Raw genomic sequence first — 12,390 nt, 5'->3', positions numbered from 1 at the left:
TAAATATAAAAAGCACACCACTCACTACAGGCGAGGGGAAGGTTTCAAAAACTTATTCTTAAAGGGCCAGACAGTAAATATTTTATGCTATTGTACTGAAAAGTAGTTACAGATAATATACAGATGAAAAGCATAGCTGTGTTCCAGTAAACTTTACAAAAATAAGTAGGCTACACCATTGGTTATAGTTTGTCAGTCTCTACTAAGATAATTATTTAATAGAAAAAAGGTTTTTTTTGATCACAAAGAAGAAAAATCATCCATAATCCCACCCAAAATCATCCATAAACCCAGAGAAAAGCTGGTTGACATTTTGAGGGGATGTCCTTTAAGTATTTTTCCGTGTGTATGTATGTTTCTGTGTATTCAGTATAGTATCAACAGAAAACCTGGAATAACGCTTTATAATAAACAGTCATGTTAATGTTTTCTACGTGATTTTAATAGCTGTTTAAGATATGAATGCACGAGTACACCAATTTATCTAAATAATCATGTCAGACATTTGGGTTACTTCTGATTTGCAAGTACTCTAATTACTACCCTTTTTTAAAATTATTAATTTATGAAAAAAATTGTAATTCATTGTTGTTCATGCCTTAAAGGTTCTCAGTTGAAAATGTGAAATGACTATTTGTCTTTCTTCTTTTGCAAATTGCTCATTATTCTACTTTGCCTATTTTCTATCGGGCTATGAAGATTTTTAAAATACTAATTTGCAACTTGCTCTTAATATAGTAAGAACATTAATGCTCTCATAGATTGTAAATACCTTCCCCATTTCATTTAAATTTTAGGAATTTCTGTCTTGCTTTTTGTCAGAAGTTTTAAATTTTTATATATTTAAATTTATCAAACTTGTTGCCAGTGACTTATGACTATACTTCTTTATATTTATGCTTATAAAAGCCTTCCCTTTGCACAGATAAGAATACACATTCACATCATTTTCTTACTAGGCACTATAAAGCAGTGAGAAATTAATATAAACATCTTAATATACCTATGTACATACACACATATATACGGTCACAAATATACATAGTGTTCCTTTGACTCCATACTAGCTTCTTGATTCCCAGGGCCTTATTTCAAGCACAAATCATCTGTCACCTAAGCCACTGCATAGTTATCCTATTTCCATTCTCAGTGGCTTACTATCCATCCTCCACTCTGTTGCAATAACTAACATCTTCAAACCCGAAAATCTCAACATATTTGTCTTTTGCTTAAAATCCTTTCAATGGGAGGTCTCTGAGAAGTTACTGGTTATGGTGGTGGCAGAGTTTCCGAATGGCTGTCAATACTGTGAGTGCATGCGCGAGTGTGTGTGTGCGTGTACGTATGTGTGTGCATATGTGCATGTGTATGCAGAAAAGCAGGCCTGAGACTGCCTATCTTTAAAAAGTCCTGCACTCAGGGTTGGTCCTTGGCTAGCATCTGCGAACTTGGGTTTTGGAAGGGGTCCCACTGCCTTAACTGATAAGAATGGCCCACTCGCTCTGCCTAAACTTATTTGTGACAGATACGGTTTAAGGCTGAACCACAGCTGAATCCCTAATTTCCTTCTGGGACTTTGGAATTTTGGTATGTGCTAGGCAATGGGCTCCTAGATATAACCAACCTCCCCAGTAAAAACCCTGGGCACTGAGGCTCTAACAAGCTTCCCTGGTAGACAACATTTCATATATGTTGTCACAATTTGATCCTGGAGGGGTTAAGCACATCCACTCTAGGAGAAGACTCTTGAAAGCTCACATATGGTTTCCTGTGGCCTTCACCCCATGCACTTTTCTCTTTGCTGGTTTTGCTACTTTGTATTCTTTCACTATAAAACAAATCATAGCCATGAGTATGACTATACACAGAATCCTGTGAATCCTAGAGAATGACCAAATTTGGTCTTAGAAATCCCCAACACAGCGTGAGTGTGAGCGTGTGTGTGTGTGTGTGTGTGTGTTTTAAAACAGATAATAAACTAGATGACCAAAAACTAAAATCCCACGGACAACATTCACAACAAATTAGATGATCAGGTATCCCCATGAACCCCCAAATACATGCTGAGAGGTCAAACAATTAACAGCCATAAGTCTTTCATGGTATTGGTGTCTCTGCAGAAGGAAGTAGAAGGAAATAACAAGGAGTCTGAGATCTGAGAACAGAAGCAGCCCATAATAGTCAAAAGGTATTCACAAAAAAGCATGTTGGCCAATTTTACAACCTCAGCCGAAACCCAGAACATCCACTTCATTAACGGATCTGTGCTACAGGTTTGCAGGAAGGTCAGAAGGACAAGAGCAGTCCAGCCAGAGAATTCCAAAACTGACCAGCCAAAGTGTGTCCCTCCCAGGTCACAGCCCCACACTGAGGAGATCTGCTAGGAGTGGAAGCAAACCTGAACAGGATGGAGGCAACAGAGCTGAAGGAAACAAAGGTTCAGATAGGTGGAAAAGCAGAGCAGAGCCAGGGAACCCCAGAAAGCAAGCAGCCATTAAAAAATATACATATACTTTTACAAATATATATACACACACATATACACATAAACATATATACATATACATATATATTTTACATATATTTATTTACATATATATATACATATATATATATTAAAAAAAAAGAAAACAATGGGGAGCTCTGTGAAGTTAGAAAAGCCACTTGACCCCCTTCTGTCTAGAAGTTCAGGGAAACTAAAACTAATTTCACAGACATATCCCACACAAACTTATGAAAACAAAGAGAACAAGGAGAAAAACGTTCTCAACAGATGACCAGAAAGAAAAAAAAAAAATACAAGACATTAAGAAAAAAACATAAATTTAAAACTCAGAAACGAGATGTCAGAACTTGGGAAAGAATTAGAAATTTTTAAAATCTCTTCAAAAATGAAGGCTAATTTAGAAGGAATTCAAAAATGAATAAACAACAGACAATACCTTAAAGACAGGTTAAAAAGGAAGAAATTTTTAAAAATCAGAAATAAGAAAAAAGTTTAAAAACACTTGAGAAAAAATGATAAACCACTGAAGAAAAGAAAATGCAACAACAAAAAATCCAAAGAGAGAAAAAGCATACTAAAAAATTATAATTAAAAAAAAATTTCCAAAAATAAAAGATTTGAAACTACATATTAAGAAACATACTATGAGCCAGGCATAGTGGCTCACGCCTGTAATCCCAACACTTTGGGAGGCCGAGGCAGGCAGATCACGAGGTCAGGAGATCGAGACCATCCTGGCCAACACGGTGAAACCCTGTCTCTACTAAAATAAATACAAAAACTTAGCCGGGAGTGGTGGCGGGCGCCTGTAGTCCCAGCTACTCGGGAGGCTGAGGCAGGAGAATGGCGTGAACCCAGGAGGCAGAGCTTGCAGTGAGCCGAGATCGCGCCAGTGTACTCCAGCCTGGGTGAAAGAATGAGACCCTGTCTCAAAAAAAAAAAAAAAAAAAAAAAAAGAAAAGAAACACAAGCTATGTACCTAACAGTAGCAATATATAATGACCAACATCAAGATATATTCTAGAAAAATTACTTGGCTTTAAAGAAAAAAAATTCCTTCAAATAACCTAGGAATAAAAAACTAGTGATTTAGTGACGTAAAAGGGTTTCAAAAGCTATGAAATCACATCACACATTTGAGACCAAAGATAATAGAGTAACACTTAAGCTTCTTAAAGAAAATATAAGCCTGCTACTAAATTACATTGAAAGAGAACTTGTACTCTCAAAGAAAAAAGTCAAAAAGCAGAAGATACATACTTATGAAAACAATATTGACATGCTCATTTTTATTATAAAAATTTGGAAAATAAAACAATAGAGGACTGTTTAGGTAAATGATGGCACTGAATAATGAAATACATGCAGTCATTAAAAATTATGGTTATGAAGACTAATAATATGAGGATACCCAGGGTAGATCACTAATGAGAACAGGCAGAAAACATGACTGGACAAACAGAATGAGTATAACTATATGGATGGAAGACAGAGATATACATAGAAACACTGTAAGAAAATATCTTTCAAGTAGCTTTCCATTAAAGAAAATTTAGAAGAGAAAAATAGAAGGAAAAAAGGCTTTAAGAAGAAAAATACAGATCATCCATTTATTTTATGCCTAAATGTCAATTATAAAACTGCTCAAGAACATATTATATAGGCTTGTCAAGTGTATACAAATACTATAGAAATATACAGAGAATCAAAGAAATATTATCATAAAACCATTTTATACCAATGCTCCTATATAACATAAAAGAGACCACTTCTAGATAAAAAGTCTTTGTAGTCCAAGTTTTTGAGTGCTGCAATTCTGGTATAAACAAAACCAGTCAATGAAATAAACCAATTTAGAATAGACTCATTCTTGAGAAAACTGTTGTTTCTAAAAATGTAATTAATATTTACATTTACCAGATCCCCATACTCAAGCAGACTCTTAATGCTTACAAAATCTATACATAAAACATTTCATTTAGGAAAAGCAAATGGATTTAACATATACTGAATAACATATACTGAAATGTCACAGAAAACCTACATTTAAAGATCGTTTTTTAATCTAAGGAATCAATACAATAGATTGACATTTGTAATTGCTTTGCAAAAGGCTGCAGCTTGAGAAAGGTAACACAGGTTAACCTATTTGTGAGCCTAAGATGCTGAACTTGCCAAAGAGTGACATGCAATTATAACCTAAGCAGTCTGTCAGCCCAGCAGTTCTGCAGAAGCAGCGAGGCTCTTTTCCCCTGCAGAAAGACACTGTGATCCACATAAAGCGAGTAACTTTAATTCAGCTCAGACGTTTCAAAGTTGGATTCTAAATATACTCAGGAAATCTTATTTCCAATATAAAATTCAGTATGATGCAGATTCTGTGAGATTCTACATTCCTGTCACTTTCACTAAGACACTAATTTAATTAATTTTTAAAGATTTCAAATTCATGATTGTTGATAGAGAAAAAAACAGAAAAATTTTTAATTTAATCATAGATGTGCCCCATTTACCATTTTTCTCAGTAAGTAAAACTTAACACAGAAATTGGGCTTAAGTAACAGACTGAATTCAATTATGTCAACTTTTTGACAGATTTGAAATTGTTATGAACATTTAAAGTTGAATGAACATGACATACACACACACACACACACACACACACACACACACACACTTTTTTTTTTTTTTTTTTTTTTGAGATAGGGTCTCACTCTGTCACCCAGGCTGGAGCACAGTGGCACAGTCATGGCTCACTGCAGCCTCAACCTCCCAGGCTCAATCACTCCTCTCACCTCAGCCTCCTCAGTAGCTAGGACTACAGGTGTGCACCACCACACCTAGCTAATTTTTGTATTTTTTGTAGAGATGGCATTTCACCATGTTGCCCAGGATGGTCTCCTGTGCTCAAGCAATCCACCTGCCTTGGCCTCCTAAAGTGCTGGAATTCTAGGTGTGAACCACTGTGCCTGGTCACAATATTTTTAAACTGAACTGAATTTTGAGAAATTTTAATAAAAGTTTTTTTAATGAATAAACATTCATTAAGTAGCAATTTGATGCTTTGGGCCACAATCAGATAAAACAGGCAGTACTACTTGTAGGAAGAAAAACTAATTTGAAAAGAAAAATTCCAAAGGTTTAAATTATGCTGCCCATAAAAAGGAAACATAAGTATGTAAAATCATGAAAACTGTCTTTCCTCACTAAGAAAACTGGGACTGCATCCTTACCAGCAGAAGCCAACTTATATTTCTGAGCCCATGTATTGTTTTAATGGTATAACTTATTGAAGAAAAATGAAATAAAATGGTATACACAACAAATATAACCATTTGTTCCAGGGAAAGGGGAAAAAAACCAACAGACTCTAGTCAAATTTTTCACCATCTTTCATGCTCTCATTTTTAAATCAGTCTAAAACACAAAATAGGATTACTGGGGTCAACTTGCAACTGGGTTTGGAGAGAACACATTAAATCTAAAGATGTTCAAATCATTTTAGAGAAGTAAATCACAAAAGGTATTTTGATAGATTGGTATTCATTAAAAGCACACAATAACAGCTAACATTCACTGACCTCTTACCAAATGGTAAGCAATGTGATAAACACACTCACCATCTCATTTAGCCATCAAAAAAAAAAAAAAAAAATCCCATTGGAAGTATATTATTCTCACTTGACAGATAAGGAAAAGGAGGCTTGAGAGTTAAGTAACTTGTTCAAGTTCACTCAGCTAGCTAAGGTGCTTTACTCCTAGTGCTCTCCAAATAAATGTGGGACTTACCATGTAAAGCTACATCAAAAGATCCTACAGAGATGCAGAATGCCCAAGCAGGAGGCAGCAGGCCCATGAAGATCTCAAGTTCTAGTTTATCTGACCTTAGATAAGAGATAAGCTTTGAGCATTACTGTTTTCCTAAACTAAAAGATATATTTAATTCAGTTCCCTGTGCAAAGTTATCAATGAAAATCCTTTCAAAATCAGTAATACAGCAACCTATCACCTAGAATTTTAGAAGATACTTGTGTGAGGAAGAGGTATAGGTACATATTGGACTCCTGCACAAAGAGACAAGAAAATACTGTAAAGTTTCCATAAGCTTTTCATCCTCAAATCCTTTTACATTCAGCTGCTCCTGAGCTAGATATACAAAAGAAAATGCTACCAATTCTGAGGAGTTGATATGTAAAATAGTCAATTAAGAGTTGCATGATCTGAAAGTCCTGGAATCTATTTTCTCATTTGTAAAATGAGAACATATACCTCACAAGTTAGTAGCAAAGATTAAATGAGAGAAGGTAATATAATGCAATGATCACAGTGCTGAAACACAATAGATGGTGGTAAGCATTCTATGCAGTGATCACCTCTGCTTACAGCGCTCTCCAAATCCTCTCACCACTTTCTCTGGTCCCTCACCAACAACCCAGGTCTGAATAACTTGCACCCTTCCTCAGGCTGCCACTGAGACATCATTTCCTTTAAAATGCTTTTCTATTCTTCCCAAATGGCTTAGGTGTCTCTCCTGTATGTTCCCTTGGAACTCTGCAGTTTATTGCTTCCACAGCACTCAACATTTTATTTGGTTAACTGTATACTTACTTGCTTATTGCTACTTTCATCTAGGATGGATAAATATGAATTATAGGAGCTAAATGATGTAAAACTTCCAACATAAGTAGTAAAATTTGCCCACAATATACAGCACCCTAATAAGACACAGGATATCTACAACACAAACCTTACAATTACTATCATGCTTGGTAGTAAACTGTGAATGCTTCTTCCTGAATTTGGGGACAAAATAAAGATGTCCACTATCATCACTTCTATTCAACACTGGATTGGAGAGCCTAGTCAATGCAATAAAGAAAAAGTAATAACATATATAAAGATCAGGAAATAAGAAATAAAAACTTATTATTCACAGATGACAGACATGATAGTGTATAAACTATAAATGCAAAAAAAAAATCTACAAATTCTTTCAAAAGAATCAAGACTGTCCAAGCTATTAAGTGAATTTAGCAGAATTTTTGGATAAAATGACAAAAGACAAATATCAACTGTGTTTCTCTACAAGCCACAAAGAATTGGAAAATAAAATTTAAGAAAAAATGCAATTAAAATATATCACCAAAAAAATAAAATGCATAGTAATAAATCTACTAAAAGATATGCAAGACTTCTACAGTAAAAACAAAACACTGCTAAGAAAAATTAAAGACTTAAATAGATAGTTATACCACGTTCAAGGAAGAATTAATATTGTTAAGATAGTAGTTGTTCCTAAATTGGTCCATAGATCCAATATCTTAATCAAAATGAAGCAGATTTTTTGTTATAAATGGGCAAGCTGATTCTAAAATTCAGCTAGAAACGCAAAAGGCCCAGAGTAGTCAAAGTGAAGTTAAAAATATCACGATTTACCATAAAGCTACAATAATCAAAACTAGTAACAAACTAGACCAACGTAACAAAACAGAACGACTACAAACTAACCAATACAGTTATCAGTTTCGTAAGAAGGCATTACTGTAATTTAGTGGGGATAGGTTGGTCTTTGTAATAAATAACATTGGTACAATTAGATATCTACATGGAATGTAGGACCCTCTCTCACACAATACACAAAAATTAATTTGAAATGGGTCATAACAAACATAAATAAGAAAGATAAAACAACAAAGCTTCTAAAAGAAAACACAGAATAGCATCTTCAAAACCTTGGGGCAGGCAAGATTCTTCAAGAGAACACAAAAAGCAGCAAACATAAAAGAAAAGACTGACATATGAGACTTGACTTCATTAAATTTAAGAACTTCTGTTCATTAAAACACACACACACACACACACACACACACACAAAACCAGGTATTAAGGAGTAAAATGGCAAGCCGTGGCTGAAGGAAGACATTTGCAACATGCATATCCCCAAAATGAATCTACCTGCAATACATAAGAAATCATAAATAAATTTTAAAAACACACATAACCCAACATAAAAACAGGCAACAGATTTGAACAGTCACTTCACAAAAGAAGACACATAAAAATTTACTTAACATCATTCAACATGGACAAATGCAAATTAAAACCACCATGAGACAGCACTAGATAACCATCAAAGTGGCAAAAATAAGACAGATAATGCCAAGTATTAGCAAAAATGTGGAGCAACTCGATCTCACATCCAGTTGGATTTCACTTTAGAAAATGTTTTGGCAATTTTTCATGAAGTAAAACTGTATGCCTATGCTACAATCCAGCAATTCCACTCCTAAGTATTTACTCAAAAGAAATAAAAACATAATCTTAAAAAAAGACCTGTACAAAAATATTCACAGTAGCTACCCTGTAACAGCTAAAACAAGACAATTCACTGCTCATCAACAATAGAATGGATAAATGGTGACCCATTCATATAAGGAAACACTACACAGTATTAATACAGTATGAACTATTCCATGCAACAAAGCAAACGTAATGATGACTAAAGAAACCAGACACATGACATTTCCTGTTTTTCTTTTCTTTTGAGACAAGGTGTCACTCTGTCACTCAGGCTGGAGTGCAGTGGCACAATCAGAACTCACTGCAGCCTCAACCTCCCAGGCTCAAGTGATCATCCTGCCTCAGCCTCCCAAGCAGCTGGGACTATTGGTATGCACCACCATGCCTGGTGAATTTCTTTATATTTTTAATAGAGATGAGGTTTCGCCACATTGCCCAAGGTGGTCTTAAACTCCTGGGCTCAAGTGATCCGCCTGCCTCAGCCTCCCAAAGTGCTGAGATTACAGGTATGAGCCACCGCGTCTGGCCCACATATGATTCCTTTTATAAAATACGAGGTAGTGACTGGAAAAGGCAAAATCAAGTCCTCTGGTGTGCTGGCAATGTTCTATATCTTGATTTTGTTAGTAGTTACACCAATGTATTAACATATTAATAATTCAACAAGCTGTACACTTAAAATATATGCGCTGCACTTTATTATAAAGTTACACCTCAATTGTTTTTAAAAATTTAAATCTTTTACACAAAATTAGGTCAAAAAGTATAGTCAAACCTAATGTTTTCAGGAATATTCCTTCATGTCTGATTTTAATAAGAAAACTCTCTAGCAAGATATAATAAATATAAAAATTGAAGTATAAGAATATACATAGTAGTATCTGGTCTAATTTTTATGGTATTGAAAAGTCAGTCCAAAATTTATAAAATTTATAAATTTGTCATGTTTCTAACACACACAAAAAAGAAAGTTACTCTATGTCCTTAAAAAAGGTACTTGAACATTAATGATTTTTTTCACAATAGTTCCAAAGTTTAGACTTTACGGCTCCCCTTTATCAAAATATAAATAAAAAAGAAATCACCAAAACAAAATATAAGTTCCTGCTTCTATGACAATTTAGTACATTCTAAAGAGCATCCCTTTGGCAAATCATTTATCTTCATCCATAAAGTGCAGAAAGCAAGATTACCTCTAAAGGCTATTTTTAATGTTCAAGGATTCTATGATTCTGACATTCAACTAATTAAAAACTCTGATTAGTTTCCCGAAATACCTTCCAAAACAGAAGTCTTTTGTGTGACATTCAGTCTTAAATCAATACTATATTCATATTTACCCTTTTCCAATCTTTTCTCACATTGGCCCTATATAAAGCCCATGCAATTTCCTTTCTCCTTATTTTTGTTAATGTGATGTCCTCCATATAAAACATCCCTCTCCCAGCTGGGTGTGGTGGCTCATGCCTGTAATCCCAGCACTTTGGGAGGTCGAGGCAGGAGGATCACTTGAGGCCAGGAGTTAAAGACCTGCCTGGACAACATACTGAGACCCTGTCTCTAATATTAAAAAAAAAAAGCTCCTGCTTGAGCCCAGGAGTTGCCACTGCAGTGAGCCATGATCATTCCCCTGCACTCCAATGTGGGCAACAGAGTAAGACTCTGTCTCAAAGAAAAAAAAAGAAAGAAAAAAATAATCCCTCTTCTAAAGCTTTATATTTGCCTAACAAAATCTTTGTCATCTCTAAATATACTCATACATTAAAATATTCATTATGCATCTTCTCCATGTAAGGCAAGAAACTAGACAATAGACTGAGGACAAAGAAACAGGCCATGGTTCCACCAATAATGTGGACATGTGAAAAAGACTAACCCTGGCTGGGTGCGGTGACTCACGCCTGTTATCCCAGCACTTTGGGAGGCCGAGGTGGGTGGATCACCTGAGGTCAGGAGTCCAAGACCAGCGTGGCCAACATGGTGAAACCCCATCTCTACTAAAATACAAAAATTAGCTGGGCATGATGGTGGGTGCCTGTAATCCCAGCTACTTGGGAGACTGAGACAGGAGAATTGCTTGAAACTAGGAGACGGTGATTGCAGTGAGCTGAGATTGCGCCACTGCACTCCAGCCTGGGCAGCTGAGCGAGACTCCGTCTCAAAAAAACAAACAAACAAAACAAAGAGTAACCCTAATACAAGTTAGAAACAAATAATTGGCAAAAAGGCCAATTTATATTGTCATAGTAAAAACAAAATAAATAAGCCTTAGACCTAGCTGCAACTCCCAACCCTTTCAATTTTCCCTATTTTATTCTGAGATAGTCTTCTCTCAACTGTTCCGTATCACTATAAGACTTTTATATCACTTACTCATAATACCATTTATATATATATATTCCCCCAATATATATAAAACTTAAAAAAGACTTTTTCCTGTATACTTTTCATATCCACTAAATTTTTTAAGCACTAAATACATTCAAGTAATAATTTTAAAAACTACTTGCCAAAAGTGAAGATCTCCCATATTTTATCTGATAATAATTATGGCCAAAGAGATTATAATTAAGTAAAAATTAAAAGAATTTGCACCTCACTGGAAATTCCTAAGGCAAATTTTATGGAAAGTTAACCAAGAGTTAGGTTCCTTGAAAAACTGAATTTATTCTTCTAAACTTTTTCATAAAGGGAAAAAATTGACTTATTTTCCTTTTAAAAAGTTTCCCAAAACACTCTTATATTAACCTGAAATATATAAGCTTTGATACTTTATCATATACCTACAAAAACAAAAATATAAAACTTAAATTACCCTCTGCCTAAAACACTCAATCATTCCATGTCCACAAAACAGTATTTCTGAGTGTATCTGTATTGCAGCTGACAAAGTCTGAGCTATGTGACACATTTCTATAACAGTAGTGCTGCAGAAAGATTAATATCCATTTTTTACATTTAACCTATTAACAACTATTTGTATTTTATTATGCTGTATATAGTTATAGTCTAGAAGGATGTGACTATTTGATTACATAATCAAATTTATATAAGCACCATAATCTAGTATGAATTAGCTTGCTATCTGAATATTTCAAAACACTACCATTTAAAAATAGCTAAAGTTTTTCCATCAAGCATTTCAAAAACTTAAATTCACAGCCTTATGTAAGATACAATTCAAAATCTATCTCACCATTTTACTCTGAATAAACTCATACTGTACCTGGTTACTACCATGGCCAAAAGGAGTACTAGATAAATTAGTGGTTACACTGTGCAAAATAATTTCACCACTAAGAGATCCAGAAGCAATGTAGCAATCATTCCAATTGTATGTTACACAAGTTACTTCATCTTTATGATCCTGAAAGAGAGAAATGAAAGTAAGTACGCTGCCCCATAACCCTCGAACAGCCCATTTTCATGTTTCTGTAAATACCATATATTATGTACTTATCAATCTAATATTTGCTTTAACATTTTCCTCAAATACACAGAGAATTATTTTCAATAATGATAAAAATGGTCCAGGCACTTTACAAAAGAGAGAGAGACATTATGGAAAGGTAATTTTCTACATG

At 34.7% G+C, this 12,390-nt stretch overlaps 1 protein-coding gene across 4 annotated transcripts in view; it reads right to left on the bottom strand.

Annotated features, from left to right (window-relative positions):
* NEDD1 (NEDD1 gamma-tubulin ring complex targeting factor) overlaps positions 1-12,390 on the bottom strand; it is a 45,950-nt gene that overhangs the window by 21,494 nt on the left and 12,066 nt on the right. For all 4 annotated transcript variants that reach the window (XM_015152495.3, XM_015152491.3, XM_015152494.3 and 1 more), the window contains one exon: positions 12,033-12,173. In XM_015152495.3, the coding sequence (XP_015007981.2) occupies positions 12,033-12,173 (141 nt within the window). The remainder of the gene's footprint in view (positions 1-12,032; positions 12,174-12,390) is intronic.

The sequence above is a fragment of the Macaca mulatta genome, chromosome 11 (genome assembly GCF_049350105.2).
Source record: "Macaca mulatta isolate MMU2019108-1 chromosome 11, T2T-MMU8v2.0, whole genome shotgun sequence".
NCBI lineage: Eukaryota > Metazoa > Chordata > Mammalia > Primates > Cercopithecidae > Macaca > Macaca mulatta.
Note: the sequence above shows the minus strand (reverse complement) of the source record. Positions and strands in the feature narration are given on the sequence as shown.